We start from the raw sequence: 23,211 nt of genomic DNA on the forward strand, positions 1-23,211 counted from the left end.
TTACAGCCTCTGCACCTGCTAACAGAAGAGTTCTAGGAGTTTGCTTTTACATGCCCTTTCAGATTTTTATTTATTCGAGAAGCAGAGTTAGAGACCGAGACATGTTTTATCTGCTGGCTCACTTCCCAAAGCACTGGGGATGTGCCAGGCCAAAGCCAGGAGCTTCTCTGGGTCTCCCAAATGCATTAGCAGGGAGCTGGGAGGGATGTGGGTCATCCAGGACACGAACAGGCACCTACACGGGGGTGCCATGTGCGGCTTTACCTGCTATGCCACAGCGCGGGCACGTGTTGGCCATTTTAGCAGGCGGTGGAGATGCTGGGAGGATTACACAAGATGCAGTGATCCTCGGCACAGATTTATTAGAGCAGGTGAGAAGAAACCCAACAAGCCTGAGGCAGCTGCCGCCTAGTCCCTTGCCATGACCCCCAAGAGGGGCCCCCTCCCCCGCCTTCCCTTCCAGGCTGTAGCCTCCATCTCAGACCACCCGGCGCCCTTCCTTCACTTGGCCCCAGCCCCGGACCGCCGTGACCAGCAGCTCTTGAGACACGCGGGGAGGTGGGAGTAGGTGACATGAAAGCATCTTCAAGGACCAGCGGGTGAGAGGCGGCGACTCCATCTCGGCGCCCGCGCGCCGCTTATCCGCAGTTGAAGCGGCCCCTGGAGTGGGCCTTCCGAGCCAGCGGCTCTTCCGTCTCACCCAGCAGGCGGAGCATGTAGGAGCCCATGTAGATGAGGAACTGGCCGGTCACCTGGGTGGTGTAGGACAGAAACCGCAGCAGGCTCCTGCAAGAGTGAGACGTGCAGGTGTAAGGCTCCAGGAGCAGAGAGCGGCAGCCTGCAGCCCCCCAGCGCAAAGGGCACGAGCGCAGAGGCGCAGCGCGGCCAGAGCGAGCCCAGCAGCAGGACTGTTCCACATCGCCTTTCTCCTGTCTCGCTTCAAACATCCAGTGGCAAACCTATTTCCTCCCAGCTCAGCACAAAGTTATTCTTGTGGGAATACGGAGATTCTAACCTCTGACAGTGACCGTGGCTCAGGGGCCTGACAAGTGGAACCTGGGGATTGGGGTGGGGTAGGGCGGGCCTGTCCCCTCCTGGGACTGTGTGGGGCCAGCACAGAGCTGCCCTTATCCAGTCAGCAGAAAGAGGGAACTAGCCGGCCCTAAGAACAGCGGGCAGCCCCAGCCCAGGCCGTGCAGGGAGCCGGGCAAGGGCCACCAATGAGTCTCTAAGCCTTCCTGCCCCATCCGCCTCCAGCCTTCTCTCTACTAAAAATCAGCTTTCAAAAGGAGCCAGGTGAAGTTACCAGGAGCCTACAAGCAGGGGAGCGTGGTGCCAATCATAGTGCACTGGGAAGCAACCTTCTCATTTTAAAATTGCCCAGAATTTGTTCAGGGCACGGAGGGGGGCATGGTCTTCCTCGCACTTTCTACCGTTTAAGGTGTGTAGCCACATGTCAGGCCCAACCTCGGGGGTGGTAGTCCCCCGGCCTGCGGGGGGGACGGAGCATGCCCTGGCCTCACTGCAGCGTGACTGAAGTCCACAGTAGTAAGAAGGGTGTGCGAGGGCGTGCGTGGAGGATCAGGAGCCTGCTGGCTGTGATGTGTGTTCTGCCATTCCTGCCCATGCTGTAGAATGAAGGTCTTTAAATACACAGCTCTTGCCCTCAACTGCAACTTGGTCCTCCTCCATGGTCATTATGTGTCGGAATGCATCCAACAAGATAAGCTGGGGTGACAGGTGTCTGTGAGTTCCTGTTGAGAACAGGCTCCAGGAACAGGTGAAGGGCCCCTCGCCCAGAGTGCACCTTGCCCCCAGTGCATCCTAGGAAGTGTCTTCCGGCTTTCCTTGATACAGGGGGAACATCTGTGCTCCATCTAGCCAGCTAACCAAGGACAGACAGTGGTCCTTCTCGATTCCCCATTTCAATAGTGCTTTGATCAAGGCACCTGTTAGCTTTCCTTGAACTCCTGCTTACAGAGGTGACCTTAGTTAGAGTTGTGTCTGAACTAGTGTTTCGCTGAGCGTATAAAAACTGGAACCCTGGAAATAAACTTTGCCAGTGGTCTCATTCATTTTCAGTTGCTCCCCTCCCAGGTTTCCAGCCAGGTAACTTGCAAAGTCAACAGAGGTTGACATATGTGCAGCTTGCATTTCCACTTAAACAACCACCAGAGCAAAAGCAAACAGGTTTGGGCTTAAGACTTTCTGAAACCAGCCTTGGACCTAAGAGTGGAACAACTTTAAGACAGATGCCCCCAAGGGCGGCCGGAGAACCTGTCGCCTGGGCCTTGGGCACAGAGGCGCCAGCTTGGGACGAGCCACCTGTGCCTGCCCCTGCAGCGGTTTCTGACTCCTGAAGTTGGCCCTTCCTCCCCTCCCAGCCTTCCCCAGGTGGCTTGGTACCTCAGCACGGCCTTCAACCCCGTGCAGCGGATGTCATAGGATACGGAGTACATCTCATACATGGTGGCCTTCACGTTGAGGCAGCCGATGAAGTCCTTGGGGCTGAGCTTGTACAAGTCGAAGGTGACCCGGGCTATTCCTGACTTCTTGGGCTGCTGACAAGCTGGAAGGTACTTGCCCTGTAACAGCGACAGCAGGGACACATGTCAGGAACCTGCACGGCTGGGACCCCCAACTTCCTAATTCACACTGTGCTACCATCAGACTCCTCTAAACGTCGGCCTGGGAGCCAAGCTGCTCACCATCTGAGTAACACGTCTACCTGCCTCAGGTACGTACACAGCCACCGTGGCCACAGGTGCCCCCATCTGCTCCTGGCTCAGAGACGCGGGAAGGGGCTGGGCTTTGACAGGTGGAGACTCACCCTGCTTCTGGAGGCCATCCCTGGTCAGGTAGCACCCTGGGGAGCCACATCACACACAGCCTTACTGAAGCAGGCAGCACGGTTTCCAAGTGGCTTCAGGACAGAAAATGCCAGAATACGATGCTCACATACCAGGGCTTCCGGGGGACCCCAGTTTCCCCACAAATGCCCTGGTAGAAATTGCAGGGAGATGTCAGGGCAGGCCTGCTTGCTCCAATCTGCCGCCACCATGGGGGACACAGCATCTTCTCCACGAATAACTCTGCATGAAGAAGCAAAGCTATTCCCCTGGGTGTCAGTGTCCATTCAAATTCAGCCGAGTCCAGGTACGTCTGAGCAGCAGCGCGGATGTCTGGATCCCCCAGCCAGGTGGCTGTGACTGGGGCAACCTCTGCCCGTCCAGGCTTCTTGCTGGGGATCCTAGCTCTCCATCCACTGCTACTAGATGGGGGGAAGTCCCGGGTTTGTGGGCAGCCAGAGTGCCAACAGGTGTCAGGTAGTGGGAACTAGGCTTCAATGCCCATTGACACGTATGAGAGCTGACTGGGATGTGGGACAGGCTGGACCAGTCTGCTGTACATACTGGCAAGCATGGGAACCAGGACAGGGGGCAGATTTGGTGCGGGCTATTGCGGGTTGCTCTTACTAGGCTACAACTCCCACTGGTTTGCATGAAGCCTGAGTGTGTGGTGGGCAGGATCGGGCTGGACAGCAACACCCATTGGTTTGCGTAGAAGACAAGGCTGGAGACAACTGACCCAGCAATTGCACTAACAGTGTGTGTGTAGGCCGATGTGGGCAACCAGCTGTGCCAGACCCTGTACCGGCATGCACATACAGGAATCAGGTCTGGGATCACCTCAGAGGAAGTTTCTGTGGGAATCCTCACAACTCAACTGCTGGACTCAGGATTCCAACCATGGAGGAAACTGCAAGTTCTATGGTCTGACTGTGGACTGCATGTGTCGGAGCTGGGCCTCCTCAGTGGCTTTGACGGAGCAGTGGACAGAATATGCAGATGCACATGGAGGATATGGCAGTCCACTGGAGCCTGCAGAGGACACCTGCTACCATGACAGAGGATGGAGGACAGAACAAGTCGATCAACTACCCCAGCCAAGTGTTGGCGGTGAGGGGCAAACGGAGACTCTGAGGCAAACTATGCTAGCCAGTGGATTCTGGAGAGATTTCATCGTGATTGGAATGGCAAGATCGGCAGCAATACAGAAAACTGTTGAACTGTCCAAACCACTTGAGCGGGACCCTCAGAGCAGGCCCCACATTGGGGACCCTGGGATGGGTGGGAGGCTGGGTGTGGCTTCTCCCCTTATCTCCCCCTCCCCTCCCCAGGTACAGGAAGGAAAAAAGAGAATGTGAAAACAATGGTCTCACCCACTTTCCTCCAGCCCTTGACCCTTCGCACCCTAATCAACTATGTAAAAATTATCAAACATAAGTTCAGACCCTAGAGTTCCTGCATCTCACGAGCCTCTGGGGCTGAGGGTAGCTGGGACAGCGAAGGTCAAGTGCATTGTCTTAAGCAAGCAAACATGGCTGGGACAGAAGCGCACAGTCCCTGGAAGTCCCTGGAAGTGCCAGGAACAGCCTGGCTGCTTTATCTCTGCTTCTGTTGCCCAGGACAGTCCTGCAGGTTGTCGCAGCTGCTCAGGGCGGATGTATGAGGGGCGCTGAGGCCTGGATAGGGCGCTAACCCTTGCTCACTGAGCACACCTCACTGTGAAACCTCACGTGCATGGAGTGGGGGAATTCTCACCCCTGTTCCTGGCACGGCCCTTCTCATGGCCCCACTTTCGTTTTCAGCTTTTGAAAGCTTTTCCCTGACTCTCCTGGGGGCATTTCTTGTAGTCTCAGATCTGAATTAAGATGCCCTCAGAGCGCCAGGGACACTGTGGCACAGTGCGTTAAGCTGCTGCCTACAGTGCTGGCATTCCACCACATCAGTGCTGGTTCAAGTCCCAACTGCTCAACTTCTAATCCGCCTCTCTGCTTATGGCCAAAAGCAGAGGAGGATGGGCCAAATCCTTGGGCCCCTGCACCCATATGGGAGGCCTGGAAAAGGTTTCAGGCTCCTGGCTTTAGCACAGATGTTGCCTCCCGCTGCGCGTGGGTGGGGGTGGTCACTCCCACTGGGCCCTGGACACACTGCAGCGTGCAGGGGGTCCCCCACATGCCGCGACTGCAGGAACAGTGGCCTGGTCCCTGATTCCTGCCTGCAGGCTCTTGTCCGAGACACACTTGGGGATATCTTCACATACAGGAGACACACAAAGATGGAGAAATAAGATCAAGACACACAGAGGTGCAAGGCCGAGATCCACATCGCGAGGACCCGTCCGCACCTCTCCCCCGCCCTGCCCCATTGTCCCGCCCACCCCGGAAGAGGCCGTCTGCACCCAACACTGCTCCCTGGCTGTCTCAGTTCTCGGTATACGCCAATTTCTCTTTTTCAATATGTATATATATATATGCATATTTATTCTATTTATCAGAGAGAAAGAGAAATCTTCCATCTGCTGGTTCCCTCTCCAAATGGCTGTAACTGCCAGAGCCAGGGTTGGACCGATGCCAGGAGCCAGGAGTCTCTTCTGGGTTTTCCACATGGGTGCAGGGTCCCAAAGGTTTGGGCCATCCCCCCGCTGCTTTCCTGGGTCATTAGCAGAGAGCTGGCTCAGAAGTGGAGCAGCTGAGACATAAACGGAGCCCATATGGGAAGCCAGTGCATGCAAGGCAGAGGCTTCGCCTACTATGCCACTGTGCCAGACCCAGTGCACGTGTATCTCACACGTGGTGCTGCTAATGCTTGTGAAAGGCCTACAAATGGCTTAACACAGAGGCTGGCAAAATGTAGAGACACCTAGGGGTCTGGAGACTCTTTGAGGGAAGTGAAGGGTTGACACTATTTTTTTTTTTAAATAATCACTAAAAGGTAATTTACTCTTTCTGTTCTCACAAGTAACAATTTCCTAAGGCATAATCTAGTGAATTCGTATTTTTTTAGATGATCAGCGGCTGGAATCACAGAATCATCCTAGGGAAAGGGATGCACTCCACCTGCAAGACAGATCAGCAGACTGGATGCTGCTGGCATCCCTCGGGTCTCCACCCAGCCCTCAGCCCCTTGGCAGCCACTGCTTGGTGAGTAGGGATAGCCTGTCCTCTGGCAAGGCCGCGGGTGCCCTCATGCTCCTCCCAGGTGCGTGACTGTGGCGGGACAGGCTGCCTGGAGGCACCCCAGGAGAGGATCCACGACAGGGGGTCAGTCAGGGAAGCCGAGGGGACAGTGTGGCTGCTGTTCACCTGGGCTTTGGCGAGATTCACAAAAGCGTAAAAACATCCCTCATTCGTTTTTGGAAACTAGCCACTCATCCTAACATACATGGCTTATCTGTGTTCAGCTAGTATCTGCAATAAAATGAAACACACTTTTGAATATCTCAAATAGTTCTAATTTCTTTCTAAAATGATCTATTTGAAAGGCAGAGAATTTCTGTCTACTGGCTGTCTCCCCGTAATGCCCACAATAGCTGGTGTGGGCCAGGCGGAGGCCAGGCGGAGGCCAGGCGGAGGTCAGGAGGAGGCCAGAAGCAGGAACTCAGCCCAGGACAAGGGACTAAGCACCTGAGCCCTTATCCCATGCCTCCAACAGGTGCACCAGCAGAAAGCTAGACTCGGGCAGAGCCATGGCTCAAACTCTCCCCTTCAGGATGCAGGCCTCCCAAGAGAGGTCCCAACCACCGTGCAAAATATCCGGATCATTTTCATTCCTAATATGAAAATTACCTATCACTTACAGCATCTCAAACCTGGCACCACTGCCCCGTGGCGCGACATGTGTGTGGTCTAGGGGGCGGTCTGTCAAGAAAGTCAGCAGCACCTCTGGCATCTGTCCACTAGATGGCAGTGACATCACTGTAAGGTACCAGGGGCCTTGGAATGGTCATGGAAAAACATAGAGGAAAGCTTCAACTCCAGGTTCAAAACTTTTCTGTGCCCAAATAAGCTCTTCGTTTCATTCCATTTCCCACGAATCTCTTGAAGCTGATCCTGTGGGTGCCCTTTCATCCATTTTTCCCCGGTACGGATTGCCGCAAGTATTAGGGTCAGATAACGGTCCCGCTTTCGCCTCCCAGGTAAGTCAGGGGATGGCTCAATAAAATCCTCATGCTTATTGCAGCCTCTGCGTTTGACTTGTTTTGCCAATGATGGTGTGGCTCCCCTCCACGGGGTTGGACTCTCCCTGAGTCTAACTCTCCCTAAGTCTTGTTCGGCACCATGAGGCTGTCACAGCACCTGTGGCCACTTCCTAGCTAACGCCTAGTTCCTCAGAATCCTTTGTCTACAGCCATTTGGCCCAAGTTCGTGGAGATAGTACGGTTCCTGGAAACACTTACAAAGATCCCTTTGAGGTGAACAGCTACAGTACCAGCCAAGCAGTGAGCAAGGCTGCTTCTACAAGAGCGCTGCGTGTGCAGTGGCTACTGGGAACCATGCTGGTTCTTACCGGCGTCCACTTCTGTCCCTTCTCCAAGATCATGAAGTGCGTGTTGTCCCCGAGGGTCTGGAAGAACTCCTCCGTGTCCACCACAGTGCCATCTTCCTCCAGCACGAGCGTGACCAGTCCAGTGGTGATGACCAGAGCCTCCAGGGTCTAGACTCGCAGTGCGACAGAGAAATGGGCTGAGGTGACGAGTTCCCACTGGACCACTCCCCCAGTGACACTTAAGCTGCCATTGTCTGAAGCGCTCGCTGGCTGACTTGCATAAAACTTACACAAAATGCAGGGCCAGTGTAGCTAATTCTCTCTGTGGCACTGGCATCCCACAGGGGGTGTCAGGTCCAGTCGCAATCGCAATGCTGTAATACTGCAATACTTTTGACCCAGCTCTCTGCTTCTGATCTGGGAAAGCAGTGGAGGATGGCTCAAGTCTTTGAGCCCCTGTACCACCCACACGGAAAGCCCAGAAGAAGCTCCCGGAGCCCAATTTTGGACCAGGCCAACTCTGCTCATTGCAGCCATTTGGGGAATGAGCCAGCACACGGAAGGCCTATCTCTCTTTTCTCTTTAACTCTGAATTCCAAGTAAAAATAATCACTCTTTTTTTTTTTTTTTAAATTTATACAATATGCATGAGAGAGAGAGAGAGAGCCTTCATTCATTGATTCACTCCCCAGCAATGGCTAGGACGAGACCCAGAAACTGGATTCAGGCTTCCCACCTGGGTGGCAGGACCCAGACCATCTCAGCCATCACCACTGCCTCCCAAGGACCACAGCAGCAACAAGCTGAGTCAGGAGCAACAGCTGGGGCTAGGCCAAGGCCAGAAGCTGTGGACTCAGGTGGGTGGCAGGGGCCCAATCCTTCAAGCCACCACCAGTCTCCCAGGGGCGGCGATGTAGCACTGCAAGTTGGAACTAGACACTCACCGACGCCTACTGTCAGTGGTGGCCTGCGAGGCCAAAATAGCCGCCCCGGCTAGACCTGAATTATAAATTCAAGGCAGTCTATGCTCAAAGAGAAGTGAAGATTAATTTTTTTAAAAAAAGATTGACGTATTTGACAGGCAGAGTGATGGAGAAAGAAAAAGGCAGAGAGAAGCTAAGATTTGTAAAGGGCCTATCTCCTGAAGAGCCATGAGCAAGGCTCTCCCTGCAGCACTCTGAGCTCGTCCGTACTTGGATAACGACAGGTGGCGTCCTGCCCAGGGGATGGGCGGAGGCGCCTCAGCCTCAAGGGCTTCCCCAGGCCCGGCCACTGCTGACTGCCCACGCGCTGCTCCCCTCTGGGGGCGTCAGCTGTCTGAGTCACCCTTCACTGGGCGTCTGGGACGCCTCCTCACCGCGTGGGCCAGGGCACCGTTCTAGGTCCAGGCCCATTCCATCGGGGTCTCCGTAACCTAAAGCTGACTGGCCACACCCGGGGACTGGAGGTACCTTGCTGATGAGCTCTTTCAGGCTGCTGGCCATCACCCCGCGCCGGCTGCTGCGGTCATGGTTGGAGACGCGGAAGGGCCGCGTTGAATGCATGAGTGGCGTGAGGAGCACCTTCTTTGTCTGTGATCCCACAAACGTCAGGGGCCTGTACACGGAGACAGAAGACATACCATCTCTGACATCACTTGAAAACAGCATTTCAGCTCCTTTATTTGACAGGCAGCGCTGGGCAAGGCTGAAGCCAGGAGCCAGGAGCTTCTAGGTTTCCCACATGGGTGCAAGGATCCGAGTACTTGGGGCCATCTTCCGTTGCTTTTTCAGGCATGTTAATAAGGCACAGGATCACAGCAGAGTAGCCAGGACTTGAACCAGTGCCTACATGGGATGCCGGCACTGCAGGCACAGGCTTAATGTGCAATGCCTCAGCTCTGGTCCCACACCTGTGATCTGTTAATGCCCCTTTCCATGAACTTGTAAATCTCTTGTATGCAGCTTAGCACGCTCTATGTCAGCTACAGATCTACACTCACACAGAGGAAGAAATCACACTGAATTAAAAAAACAAAACCATCTTTATCTCTAGCCAGAACATTCAGAGTCCTTGAAACCGTTAGAGAGGGAATGTAAGGGCATCAAGCTTCAACAACAAATAAGAGTTATCATCCTCACAATCATGGATGGGTTTTAGAGCTTAAAAAAAAAATCCATGAAAATAATTTCTTTCAGCTAGGAGAGGCAAGGAAGTAGACACACAGATGCATAAACGGGTGCCTGTACACACACTAAGCCAGATCACTACAGAAGCCGGACACTGGCCACTCCTGGAATCAGCCGAGTTTCTGAGATGAACTTGGGATAAGCCAAGCACAAGAGAAGCTCTGTCCTCTCTGCTCCTAGAATCCCTCAAAGGGAGAGAACCTTAGGCTCCTGTCACATGCCCTTTGCAGCCCGTGCATGCCTTCCCGGGGATTAATATTACAGGTGGGGCCCGGCGCGGTGGCGCAAGTGGTTAAAGGTCCTCGCCTTGCACGCCCGGGATCCCATATGGGCGCCGGTTCTAATCCCGGCAGCCCCGCTTCCCTTCCAGCTCCCTGCCTGTGGCCTGGGAAAGCAGTCGAGGACGGCCCAAAGCTTTGGGAACCTGCACCCGCGTGGGAGACCCGGAAGAGGCTCCTGGCTTCAGATCGGCATACTATCGGCCCGTTGCGCTCACTTGGGGAGTGAATCATCGGACGGAAGATCTTCCTCTCTGTCTCTCCTCTCTGTATATCTGCCTTTCCAATGAAAAAATAATAAAAATAAATCTTTAAAAAAAAATATTACAGGTGATGCCCTAAGCTAGGCTAAGGTGCTTAGCACGTCACACACGCAGGGTCACTCTTTTCTTTTTTCAGGGGGGCGGGGCTCGTCCGGGATGGGTCACTCTTTTCCTCTACGAAAGTGGGTAATTAATCATCAACGTCTGGAACGAAGGTAAGTCAATCAAAAATCTTAACTTTCCCTTTTCCTAAGAACTGGGTCACAGATGCTAATCAAGGTAGATCTGTATCCGTTTTAGAAGACTCGACAATTCAAAAATGCCTGAGAGCAGGTAGGACGCTGTTAGGACTCTCTGCTCTCACACTGGAGAACCTGGGCTCAGGAACCTGGGCTCAATCCCTGACTGGCTTCCTGTGATGCAGACTCCGGGAGGCGGAAGGCAAGAGTTCAAACCTTTGGGTCCTTGTTCCCCCCCACGTGGGAGATGCAGATGGAATTTCTGGCACTCGGCTTCGGCCTCGCCCACCCCTAGCCATCGCAGACATTTGAGGAGCGGAGGGCAGCTGTCATTGCAGCTGTCTGTATCTGCTTCTCAAATAAACACAGAAGAAAAAGAATATGAATGGACCCGGAGCAATAGCCTAGTGGCTGAATTCTTCTTGCATCCGTTGGAATCCCATATGGGTGCTGAATCGTATCCTGGCTGTTTCACTTCCCATCCAGTTCTCTGCTTGTGCTCAGGGAAAGCAGTCAAGGATGGGATCCTGCACCTGCACAGGAGACCCAAGAGAAGCTCCTGGCTCCTGGTTTCGGGTCAGCTCAGCTCTAGGCATTGCAGTCACTTGTGGAGTGAACCATCAGATAGATCTTTCTGTCTCTCCTCTCTGTAGATCTGCCTTTCCAATAAAAAAATTTTTTTAAAAGATTTATTTATTTTTATTACAAAGTCAGATATACAGAGAGGAGGAGAGACAGAGAGGAAGATCTTCTGTCCGCTGATTCACTTCCCAAGTGCCTGCAATGGCCGGCACTGCACCAATCTGAAGCCACGAACCAGGAACCTCTTCCGGGTCTCCCACACGGTGTAGGGTCCCAAAGCCCTGGGCCATCCTCGACTGCTTTCCCAGGCCACAAGCAGGGAGCTGGGTGGGAAGTGGAGCTGCCGGGATCAGAACCGGTGCCCATATGGGATCCTGGCGCGTACAAGGCAAGGACTTTAGCCACTAGGCCACGCCGCAGGGCCTGAAAAAATTTTTTTTAAAAGAACATTAACATAAACACAGAAAACCAATCATGGGAAAATCAAAATAAGATAGTTTTCTTGGGGGAAAAAAATCAACAGCTTTTGCTTATTTCATTTTGGTTCTCCACAAGAAAATAATAATCATAAAATGTGCACAGATGTGAATTGTCAACAGGAAGCTTTAGTTGTCTAACACACACACACGTGTGTGTGAACAGGCTCAGGGCCCCTGCGGACAGTCCACAGAGGAGGGGTCTCGGGGCAGGAGGCTGTCCCGAGCCAGGCTGGCACAGAGTTCATTCCCCGCAGCAGCCATCATTGCCCAGAGTGGTGACACGGCTGCTGAGTGCCAAGAATTCAGACGGGCGGGTATACAGAGCTCTGACAGCAAGAAGCCCACAACGACCTCTGACACAGTGCTGCAGGCTTTTAACCCCAAAGAGCATGCAATCCATTGGAAAATAATTTCCCCGAGGGAAAGAGGCACCTGGCTGCTGGCCTCAGGAGGCAGCCCAATCGCTTCTCGGCCTTTTGTCCAAGATCAAGTGTAGGAGGCAGCCCAGGCGTTCGGACACCTACCGAGCATGATGCCAACGATTGTGGACGTGGCAACCAAGGGGGCAAGGTCTCAGGCATTACTCACCGCTGGGCACTGCCACCTGTGTGTCCCACAGGTGCCCTTTTCATCCCGTCATGTGGTCCTCCCTGGGACTAGCACCTGTGCCAGCAACCACCTGTTCTGGTGCTCAGTGCTTGGCCATTGGATGAATACTCATGCAGGTATCTTCACGAGATGAAACAAAGGGCTTCACTGTTTTGAGGATAATCTTTGTAGCAAGGTTCATTGCCGATGCTGAACATCCATCCTTAACTTTGCCCAGGGTAGGGATCCAATTTGCATTGACTGAACTCATCTGGGTGTGGTCCCAGTCTTGTCCACCAGGGGGCCCCTACGAATCATGCCACGCGGGTGGGATAAATCAAACTGGTAAGGCAGCCTACCAACTCCCTTAAGTGATGCCTGACCTAGTACTATTTCTTGAGCAGATCTGGGTAACACTCCGGCCACAGGCTACCTCTGTCTGTTGTGGCAAGTGAACACCTTCTGACTGCCCAAGATGGTACGTCCGTCTATAAGTATATCCCCCCACCCCTGCCCTGCAAATCACACTCAGTCACATCTATGAATCTCAGGATGCTTTGGGGTCAGGGACCTTCCTGCCTTACGCAGCCAGGTCTCATATACCACGTTTCTGAGACATCTAGATGAAATACCTGCCCCGGCGGCCGGAGGTCATCCCCCACCCCCTCTTCTGTCATTTATGTATGTTTTAATTTCCACCTTGACTGGCATTCCTTGTGGATAAGGTTTTTTGGTCTCAGACTCTGTAAGGTCTAGCTTTAGTATGACACACCTGGCTTCGAAATGGCACTGTCTCTAACCTGCAGCCCTACAAATGGATGGGCTCTCAAAAAACTTGCCAGTATTCGGAGGTTCTTCGTATGTAGCTTGTCTGTGACTTCTCCCTACACTTAAGCGGGAAAAAAATGATATTCCAGAATCAGAACCCAAGCTGTTAACAAGAATATGGTCTGAAGTATATTCATCCAACATCACCTCGGAACCACGTGTGTGTGAACACTTGCTGGGGCCAAGAAAATGAGCAGCACATCCTTAGGCTAAAGTGTTGTCCCATTTCACAGATGTGAATGCTTGAGGCTCACAGAGGCTTCTCAAGGCCATCCAGGTAGTAAAGCAAAGAGACAGGTCATGACCTTAGGTCAGTTCAAAGCCAGGACTAATACTAATATTATTATTACAGTTGTTGTTGGTGTTAGTGGGTCCAGGGCCATCCACCCTCTGAACTTCAAGTCCCAAGCCATCCATGCCTGTGTGAAAACCAGAGGAGCTCTCCTAGGGTTGAAAGTACACTACAGCTCGCAGCCCCCAGACCTTTCCCCCTTTTATGCAGTCATGTACAATGTTTCCAGACAGGCCATGGTAACTGCAATGTGTTTGTTAGGGGGTCTGGGTCCCTCCTGGGGCCACCCATCAGAACAAGCTGGGAGCCCTGGTAGTGCCTGAGGCAGCCATGGGACTGGCCCAGTTGCTGAACCTTTGCCTGGATTCTAGGGTGTTGTACCAGGCTGCTCGGTTACACAATATGGGGCAATGCTGTGCGCAGGCTGCTCAGCTAATGCCTGGGACATGTCAACCCCGCTCCCGTCCCTGGTGGCCCTCTGGAGCAGGCGCACTGAGAACCTAGGCTGGTCTCCAGTCACAGCAGGAAAGCAGCTGCTGAGGTCCCTATGGGGAGGAGAGACAGACAAACATGACAGCCCCTTTTGCACACCTGTGCCTGCCTAACAGCTTATGAGAGAAGTCTTACGGAAGTAGAGAAGTTACTAAAGTTAGCAAGCGCTTGAAGCAGCGCTTGCTTTCTTAGCATGGTGCCCGCTCCATCACGTGAGGTCTTCCTCAATTTGGGAGAATGCTGGACTTCACCGATAGGAGCCTTTCTTCTCCTCCAAAGCAGGCAGTCACTGCCGCCATGTATGAGGCCGTCTAGAACCTTCTCAATGAGGCAACCCCGTTTGCACTCACACAGCATCTCATCCACCACAGCACACCATCTGTTTTCTGGGTAAGAGACTACGATGACATCAGAGGCACCAGAAAACGAAGCAGTCGTGTTTTTGAATGTTAGTTCCAGCCTCGGGTGGCCAAGAGGGCAGCTCTGACCGAGCCGGTGGCGGCCCCACCACCTCCTCATTGGACCCAGCCACTCACCCCTTCCCAAGGACCGATGCCCCAGTGACCTAACACAGATGATTAACCGAGTCCTGCTGCCTCTTCACTCGCCCAAGGTAAGCACTGGCAATCACTCTGGTCCTCCCTGCCTCGCCTTCTAGATAGCCATCACTGATTATAAAAAAAAAGACACATGACCTATTGTTTCTCCTGCCCGTGGCATTGCCTAACCGAGAACCGGATCCCTGCTGGAGAGGCAGCCATGCAGTACACGGAAGCCACACGGAAGACAGGAACGTTAAACCAAGCACTGCACCAAGGGATATGGTGACTGACGGGTCCAGTTCCGTAAGGTCACGACTACCTCGTATGTACTAAAACAAAGGGCTAAACGATCCTCTAGGCACACCAGGCCTATTTTAAAACTACTGCCCGAGTACTCTGTTCCAGCTAAGTGAACAGAATGTTAATACAATTCACTTCTAACCCTCTGGATAGAAGGATTGATTGATAAACACCAGCCATCAGCAAAATACCCATGGTGTGTTGCTATTTTCTGCCCCACGTGATAATGAGATTCATGAAAACGGACATCAGTGTATATTCTGGAGACAAGCAGAGTGGCGTAGTCGATTGGGCCTCTGCCTGTGGTGGTAGCATCCCATATGGGTACTGGTTCAAGTCCCAGCTGCTTCACTTCCAATCCAACTCCCTCTTAACGTGCGTGAGAAAGCAGCAAAGGATGGCCCAAGTCCCTCAGCCCTGCACCCACGTGGGAGACCCAGAGTAAGCTCTTGTCTCCTGGCTTTCGATCAGCCTAGTTCTGCCAGTGGCAACCCTTTGGGGAGCGAACCAGTAGGTGGAAGAGCCCTCTCTCTGTCTCTCTCTCTCTCTCTCTCTCTCTCTCTCTCTCTCTCTCTATGTGGATAGCCCTGCCTTTCAAACAAAAATAATAAAACAAATCTATTTTTTTTTAAGTTTGACACAAAGTCATTCAAAACCCAGGCACAAGAAGAATCTTCTAAAACATTGGAGGAAAATACATGCTGAGAAAAAGCTATGTGGATTTTGGGTTTCATATTTGGGCACTAGAATCAGTATCTTTCGGCTTCAGTCATCTACGGAGTTTTTGCAGGGCCCTCGTGTGTCGTCACTGAGAGGGCTCCGGGTCCTGTTCTCAGAGCTGTCACAAGGGAGTGACAGCTGCTGCCGAGTTCCTGTGAACGCGGGGACAGACAATCCTATGAAACAGGAAGGAAAACAGCTCGGCCAGAGGGAAACAAACAAGGAAAGGGCGCACACAGCGAGGCCACAAACCAGGAGCAGCGTCCCAACTTCACGGAACACTCGGGCAAGCTGTGACGCTGCCTGTCTCCCAGGAGGGAGGGCGGACAGTGGGGTCTTTGTGTTGCTTTCCGCCTGAGGACAGCGGGCGGAGTGTGTGGCACCGAGCAGGAAGACACACAGTGACAGTGAACGGACACGAGCTTGTCTCCACTTGCACAAACTGAACCCCCACGGATCAGAGAAAAAGCCAGCTTCAAGCTGTGGGTCGAGGCTTCTTCTGAGGGTACTGCAGGATAAACGCAGGCCCAGGAGTCAGGTCTTGGTCGAAGAGAAAACACAGTGTCCCTGGCAGAGAGTGGGGGGTCCTGTGATGGAACATAGGGGTGTACCCAAATCTGCATATATACAACATGCAATATAGGCAATATAACATTGCACACCCTCCTGTATACTTTAAATGGCTCCTAGATGACCTGTAACACCTTATGCAATGTGAATTTCTTCTCTGCCGTCAGTTGTAGGAGCAGCCCAGCTGGCCACAGTGCCCCATCATCCCACACAAGGTCAGGATACTTCTGTGTTGCACGTGGGCCTACCGTGACAAGGACCAGTCAAGCTCAGGGCAGTGTCCACACCAGGCTCTCAAAAACACTCAGTATCAAAAGAGGGATTAGCCAATCATCAGAAAGCCACTGAAATGCCCCTAAAATCAGAGCTGAGATTCAAAAAAAAAAAAAAAAAAAAAGCAGAAAACCCAATTCCTTATCCTATTAACCCAGAAGATGGCTCAGATTTGTACGGAAACAGCAGCTGTACAAAGCCTGGGGTTAAAGCAAAGATGGCGAGGACGGTGACAGAAGCAGCTACTGTGCCCGAAGCACAGCGTATACTATCAGCCCCATGACGCCGTCAGCGTTTGGCCAGAGGGCCATCAGCCAGTCACTAGGACAAAGGCGACTGTGTCCATGGCGATGAACACCTCTGGGGCAGTCCTTGGGCGTCCAGGGACTTGGCTCTGGGAATGACAGCTGATAGCCCAACAGCCAGTTTATGATTCTCTAAGTGCTGACAAGTCTCTACTTTTTTTGTCCATCGTGCGTACTGATTGATTCTCCTCCTCGGAACAGTGCAGCTATTGACACACAAGAGTGACGGCACAGGATAGCCGGTGGTCAGTAAGGAGAGAGTAAGGAGGCAGCAGCCAGGGACCCCAGAACTACCAAATGGTCTCCTGTACGGCCTTTGACTCTTGAGCCCCAACAGGCTCCTGAGGAAGCAGCAAAGACAAAGTCTTACATCCCCGGACAGGATCGACAGCTGAATCTGGAAATAGATTCCAGAAACTCCGGCTGGAATCTGGAGCTTGTGTCTGGAAGCACAATTCTTTTTTTTTTTTTTAGCTTGTTTTTTTGGTTTCCCTAGGAGTGTGACTGGGAGAGGAGTGGCCTTTTCTGATCTGCCAGTACCACAGAGGCCAGCCACTTCTACTGGACACTTGACCCTGGGGAGCGACCTCCCCTCCCCAGCCATGGTAGAGCCCGGGGAGTTATCCCTTCCCCTGAGCTGGGCAGACCTGTGACTGGTCAGTGTGCTCCGGACAGCAGCAGTCCTGCTTCGAGGTGCAGGAAGGACCCGAAGAGCAGGTGCGAGAGCCTGCTGCTTGGGAGTGACGCTGCGTGGCTGGTGCAACTGGAGAGAGGAAGAAAGACACAGAAGAACCCAGGACCCTGCCTTTCTAAGATGCCAGTAGAGCTACTGGCATTTTACCAAGTGGTTAAGAGTTTGTACCCTACGTTCCATACCTGGTTATGGCTCCCAACTCCAGCTTCCCGCTAACACAGACCCTGCGAGACAGCAGTGACGGCTCAAGGTTCCCGTCACCCCTAGAAAGCCCTGTACAGAGTTCCAAGCCTCTGGATTCTACCGCATCCAGCCCTAAACACTGGGAACATTTGGGGATCGAATCAGTGGACCCGTGGCTGGGAAGTATCGCTCTGCAAGTAGCGGGCCCCACAAATACCCCCCTTCAAACGGAGACTCTATGAGGGACTATGTCAATCAGTGGATTCTTCAAAGACCTCACAGTGCTTGGAGTGGCAAGATTGGCAGCAATTTATAACTGGTGAACTATCAAAACCACTTGAGCAAGACCCTTGGAGCATGCCCTACATGCGGGACCTGGGGTGGGTGGGTGGGAAATTGGGTGGGCCTTCTCCCTTAATACCCCCCTTTAAACATGAAGGAAACAATATGGAAATAATAATCTTACCCACTTTCCTATAGCCCTTGAACCTTTTTACCCCAATTAACTATGTAAAGATTGTCAAAAATATAATTTAAAAAAAATAACAAACAAACACACACCCCCCTTTCCATGTCCACAGCTGATTTTTCTAAGCTGGGGGATTTCCTACAGCTCAGAAGCCTGGCGCCACTGGTTTTGTTACCTGATTTTTCCTCTTTGCAGCACCCTGGCGGCTGAGAACCTGCGCCTTAGAGCTCACCCAGGGCGGCTCATCCGTGCCCAAGCACTTTGTTAATTTTTGGAGAAACACGACTTCCGTCTGCCTTCCCCCGCACCTTATATCCATAAAGCCACAACCACTGGTCCACCTTAAGGATTTTTACCAATACCGGTTTAGCTCTGTCTGGATGTGAAAATTACCCAGAGAAGAACATGAATGTGGCGCCACAAGGCCATTAGAGCCGAGGGAAGGTCAGTGGCCTCTGGTCCCTCATCTGGGCAGCGTTACTGGATTCAGAAGAAGAGACATGGAGGCGTACTGCACCCCCGCCTCACACCCCCCAGCCAGCACCAAACCTCACCTTAGAAACCTGGGTGGGCACAGCAGGAGGGGTCAGGACCTGAGATTACCCCCAGCTCAGCTCACGACCCAAGGATCCCAGAAAGCTCTGCCGCGTCTGCAAACCGGATCAGTCTTCCGGAGATGGGATCCTGGCTTGCACAAGCGGCCGTGACAGTGGCACTGGAGGTGGCACTCCCTCCCTCATCACCGCCACCTGGCTCGGCGGACGCCCACGCACCTCAGGAGTGCCACACCCGGGCACCTGCTGGAGGCTGGAAGTAGGCGCGGGGCTGGCACCGGCCGGCGAGCGTGGGTGCACGCTGCGTTACTGAGTGCGTGCGTGGGATCCGGGCACACGGGAACGCGGGGGCGCAGGAAGTTCTCAGGGAATTGAGAACTCGGTCGCTGGGCTTTGAGGGCCTAAGGGGGACGCTAGGCGCAGGAAAAGGCAGGACATAGAGGACAGGTACGTGGGGTACGCGGGCGCTGCCGGGGGTCCGGGAGCACGGCACTTGCCTGAAGAGGACTCCGGCGTAGTCGCGGGCGACCTCCATGGCGCGGGACCTCCTGGCAGGCTGGGCGCGCAGTCTGCGCCCGCCCGCGCCTCCTCTTAAAGCGTTGCCGCCGGCCCCTCCCAGTCCCGTCCCGCCCCGGTTCGGCCTGCCCGCCGCCAGCCTGGCTGGAACCTCGGCTTTGCGCTTCTGCGCTCTGGGTGCCCGCGGTCATCCTCGGTTGACCCGCTCGAAAGGGGGCGCGGATTGCCGTCCCTTGGAGAGACTTGGCTGCGCAGACCTGTACCCAGAACCCTCGAACGCAGGCTGTTCCACTTGTCAGCCTGCGTGTGTATTGCGCGTTTGGAGGTTGGGCCACTGGGGACAACTCCAATCCCCCGAGGGCATCGCTTTGGCTGTGGAAGAGCCGAGGTGTTGGTTTTGAACCCCCGGCCACAGGTGACGGGAAGCGAGGAGCCCCCAGCGTCTGGCTGAGAGCAGGTGCCTCGCAAAGAGCTGGGGGTCTCGGGCACTTCTCGCCATGCCCAGAGAACCAGGGCTCCATAGCAGGAGATGTCCGCGGGCCGGTGTCAGCCCGGCGCAGGAGGCGGGAAGTTCCTGGGGGTCCAGCAGAACTCTGACGCATATGGGTCTTCAGAGCCAGTACCTCACCCTGCAAAGTATAAACGTTCTGGGCGGAGACTGAACTCCCTGCACTGAACCTGTGCTTCCCAAGCTGGAGCTCCACCGCCTATTGCTGGTTGCAGCTGGCCTGATGGTCCCTGTGGACGCCCCCCTCCTTCCCGCTCTACATCCTTCCGTCTCAACTTGAAAACAAACAAGGTACGCTCCCCACCCTACCCCCACCCCCAGGGGCCCCACTGCAAGTCTCACAGGATTCACTGGAATGTTGGAAAGCCTTTCTCTGCCCAGAGTTGGGACAGTGGGGAGGGGACTCACTGCAACCTTAAGACGTTGACTGTGGGGTGCTGGTGCTGTGGGCCCCCCTCCCGCCCCGTGGTAGTAGCATTGCATCCCATCAAAGCACTGGTAACATTTCAGCTGCCCCACTTCCTATTACAGCTCCCTGTTAATGTGCCTAGGAAAATAGCAGATGATGGCCCAAGTCCTTGGGCCCTTGGTACCCGTGTGGGAGACCGGAATGGAGTTCCAGGCTCCTGGTTTTACCCTGGACCAGCTCAGGCCATGTGCGGAGTGAAGCAGTATGTGGAACATTCTTTCTCTGCCATTCAAATCAATAAACAAGATGTACCAGAAGTGAATCTTAAACACAGGCATGCATGTGCACACACACACACACACACACACACACACGGAAGCTCTCCCTACACACCTGCACACCTTCCTTATCAAAGAAAAATGACCCGGGCTAGTCCAGCACCGTTCAGATGTATCGGTCTGGGATTACCCAGGAGTATCACACCCCAACAGCCAATCATTCAATAACAGGTGTCAGGCACCTTTTCAGCTCCGAGGGCCTCCAGAGCTGTCAGACGCAGAGGGTGTACACTTGTAAGTCAAGTGATTTACAAGGTGGATGTTCCGTTCTGTACCTAACTTCATACGGACCTCGTTATGTGTGGGTCACTCATTCAAACTGTTACGTGTGATATGAATGGCTCCTTTTCTTGGCCAACTAGAATTCCATTGTGTGACAATATCACGTGCAATTGTCTTTCTTCAGCTGATGGGTGGCTGGGTCCGGCTCGGAAGAACAGGCGAGGCTGTCCGAATTCCTCGTGCCTTTTGGTGGGTGCCTGTGCACGGGGAGTTGTCAGCATGCCAAAAGGGGGCAGAGGCCTGGCAAGACTGGAGAACATGGGCGTGAGGGAGAGTCCCACCCATTCCCCAGCAGGCACGCAGGGCAGGCTTTAGCCCTCCCTTCCCCTGTCTCTTTATTTCCAGTCATCCTGATACAGAGTGATATTGCTTTTGGAACCAAATCCCACACTTATACTATCATGCCTTGGCGCTCAGGTTGGATAACGACATATATCTAACTTCTACAAAATTGAGGAATTCTGCCTGTGATAGACTAAAATGCCCCTTTCCATGTCTGGTCACTTCATGACCATAAGTGTGGCAATTAGGGGAGAGGAGGTTGGGACTTGAGGGGTCCCAGGCTACAGGTTGGGCATTAGCCAAGCCATGAGACAGGCCAGGTGCCAAGGCTGCTGAGCCTCTGGTTTGCAAGGATTTGGAGAGACCCTGGACAGATTTCCCAATGTGTCTGGGTTGGCATGGGGCTAATTCAGAACAGAAGCTGAAAATGCACCTGCCCTTAGCCCATGCCTGACTTGAAGTGTGAGTCCCCCAGCATCGGGCATTTGTGGAGCAAAAGTTGCAAGTGGGGAAGGCAGTCGGGCAACGTGTCCAGAAGCCCTCAGTCTAGACACTTGTTTCTCTAACTCAGTGAAAAGCTGGAGCACCTCTCTGCTCAGCTGCCAGAAGTCAGTTGGCTCTGGGGGCTCTGCTTGCCTTGCCTGCGTGCCCCACGCCTACCACCTGGGCCACACACAGACCCTCTTTCTTTCGCCTTTGCTGCAGGTTGGGACTGTCCTGCTCCTCCCTCCACCCCCTACAGGGAAAGTTAAGTTTGAAGAGGACGTTGGAGGGGAGCATGGACGTGAACAGGAGGGTCTGCCTGGAATTGAGGAATTTCTTGGGAACTTGCCTTGGACAATTTCAAATCAAATGATGGACGCATTGAGAGCTTAAGAGCTGAATTTGTGAACTTGGAGTTTCTCAGTTTAATACATATAGGCTTGGTTTCAGTTGCAGCCCTCCCCAAGCTACCTATATAGAGAAAGCTCAGCAAGAATAGAATCTTTGGAGGTCTGGAGGTCCTCTCACCCATCCAAACATGGGTGGAGTTAAGCAGAGATGCCAGCCTCTTGGAGCCCTTGAGGCAGTTGGAGTGTGCCAAAGCCTGGAACTGTTTAACTGTGAGGTCGCTGACCCACCTAGTTGGCTGCCCCTGGGAAGACCCAGCAGCCCCTGAACCAGATGGGAATGAAGAGGATGATGGAGGTGCAGATGGGGTGGAGGGAGAGCTTGAGGCTGGTGAAGAGAAAGAATTTGCCAGAGGATGAAGATGAGGATGAAGATGAGGGAAGCAGGAAAGATGAAGAAGAGAGGAATGGATGATGAAGGAGCAGGTGAACCTGCAGAGACAGAGCTGTTCTCTATCAGACCGTTCATGGATAGGGGACACCCACCCACAAACTCCGGGACACCCACCCACACAAAGAGCCAATGGCTAGCTCCTGTGACACCCCAGCTTCCTCCAGGCAGTCACCTTCGGCAGTCTGTCACTAAGCCTGGGCATTCACCCCAACCAAATTGGTTTGTGTAAGTCTTGCTGTAGTGGGGATGGCTGTGGTGGGTTTCAGCTATTCGTGGCTACCAGTTACAGTGAGATTGTAACAACATTTTTACTTTCTATATAAGAAATTTTGGTAAATAAAATCTTAATATTTGGGGGAAAAAAAACACATGTCTTTTAATACTGGAATGGAAAGGAAGGTTTTTAGCATGGTGTGATAGCATGGCAGTTAAGGTCCTCGCCTTGCACGCCCGGGATCCCATATGGGCGCCAGTTCTAATCCCGCAGCTCCACTTCCCTTCCAGCTCCCTGCTTGTGGCTTGGGAAAGCAGCCGAGGACAGCCCAAAGCCTTGGGAACCCTGCACCCACGTGGGAGACCCTGAAGGAAATTCCTGGCTCCTGGCTTCAGATTGGCTCAGCACCGGCCGTTGCGGCCACTTGGGGAGTGAATCATCGGATGGAAGATCTTCCTCTCTGTCTCGCCTCCTCTCTGTGCATCTACCTTGCCAATAAAAATGAATAAATCTTTAAAAAAAAAAAAAGGGGGGGGGGGAGGTGTTTAGGATTTCTCAAAGACCCTGTGTTGAACAATCACCAATGATATGGGTAAAACCCACTCCATGCAGTAGCTTTGAAGCCACTGGGATTCCAGATCCCTGAAGTACTTACTAAAGGCTGTAGTCTGCTCCCTTCAAAAGATGGTTGAAGCAAGTCCCCCTGTTGCTAACGCTCTGAGAGGTCTGCCATGCCCCAGGCCGGGAAGCTGGCTCCATTGGGAGGCCCTGGTCCAGGCCTTGCCCAGCGCTGAGGACACAGCCCAGCTACTGTTCCCCACACTTGTGTTGTTGGTTGCTGTTGCTGAGCTTGGATGTTTATTTTCTTCCTACATACAGGAACAAAGGTGATGTTCTTTTCTGTTGACTTTAGAGAAAGTGCCCAAAGAAGCCTGTGTTTGAGGCAGGTCCCAGGCCTTTCCCAACTGGGGAGGAGGGCACAGGCTCCTTCTGCAACAAACTGGATTGACATCAACAGCAATAATTCCGTGGACACCAGCCCTGACCTATGTGGGAGAAGCGTTCTGATGGTCTAGACAGGTTTTGAGAACACTTTAACTCCTTGTCGCTATTTAACATGAATACATTGTGGAAAGAGACAAACTCTGAGACCGTGGTCCCCAAGGCTGAGCCCTTACCAGCCCGCCTCCTTGGCCCTTTCCATGCAGCTGTCTACAGATGCTGTGTG

The 23,211-nt window shown here is 53.3% G+C and overlaps 1 protein-coding gene and 1 pseudogene across 1 annotated transcript; one reads left to right on the forward strand and one right to left on the reverse strand.

Moving 5' to 3' along the window:
- Positions 1-228: 228 nt before the first annotated feature.
- On the reverse strand, positions 229-18,709 carry CIDEA (cell death inducing DFFA like effector a). Its single transcript, XM_040995077.1, has 5 exons — positions 18,648-18,709; positions 8,783-8,927; positions 7,353-7,499; positions 2,407-2,585; positions 229-786 (listed from the first exon to the last, which is right to left on the reverse strand). The coding sequence occupies exons 1-5, from the start codon at positions 18,683-18,685 to the stop codon at positions 639-641; spliced, it is 657 nt and encodes a 218-aa protein (XP_040851011.1). The 5' UTR covers positions 18,686-18,709; the 3' UTR covers positions 229-638.
- A 2,554-nt stretch (positions 18,710-21,263) lies between these two features.
- Positions 21,264-21,790, forward strand: LOC121166018 (annotated as a pseudogene).
- Positions 21,791-23,211: the final 1,421 nt, after the last annotated feature.

This window comes from Ochotona curzoniae, unplaced genomic scaffold (assembly GCF_017591425.1).
Source record: "Ochotona curzoniae isolate NIBS_2020 unplaced genomic scaffold, NIBS_Ocur_1.0 contig_908, whole genome shotgun sequence".
In the NCBI taxonomy this organism is placed as follows: domain Eukaryota; kingdom Metazoa; phylum Chordata; class Mammalia; order Lagomorpha; family Ochotonidae; genus Ochotona; species Ochotona curzoniae.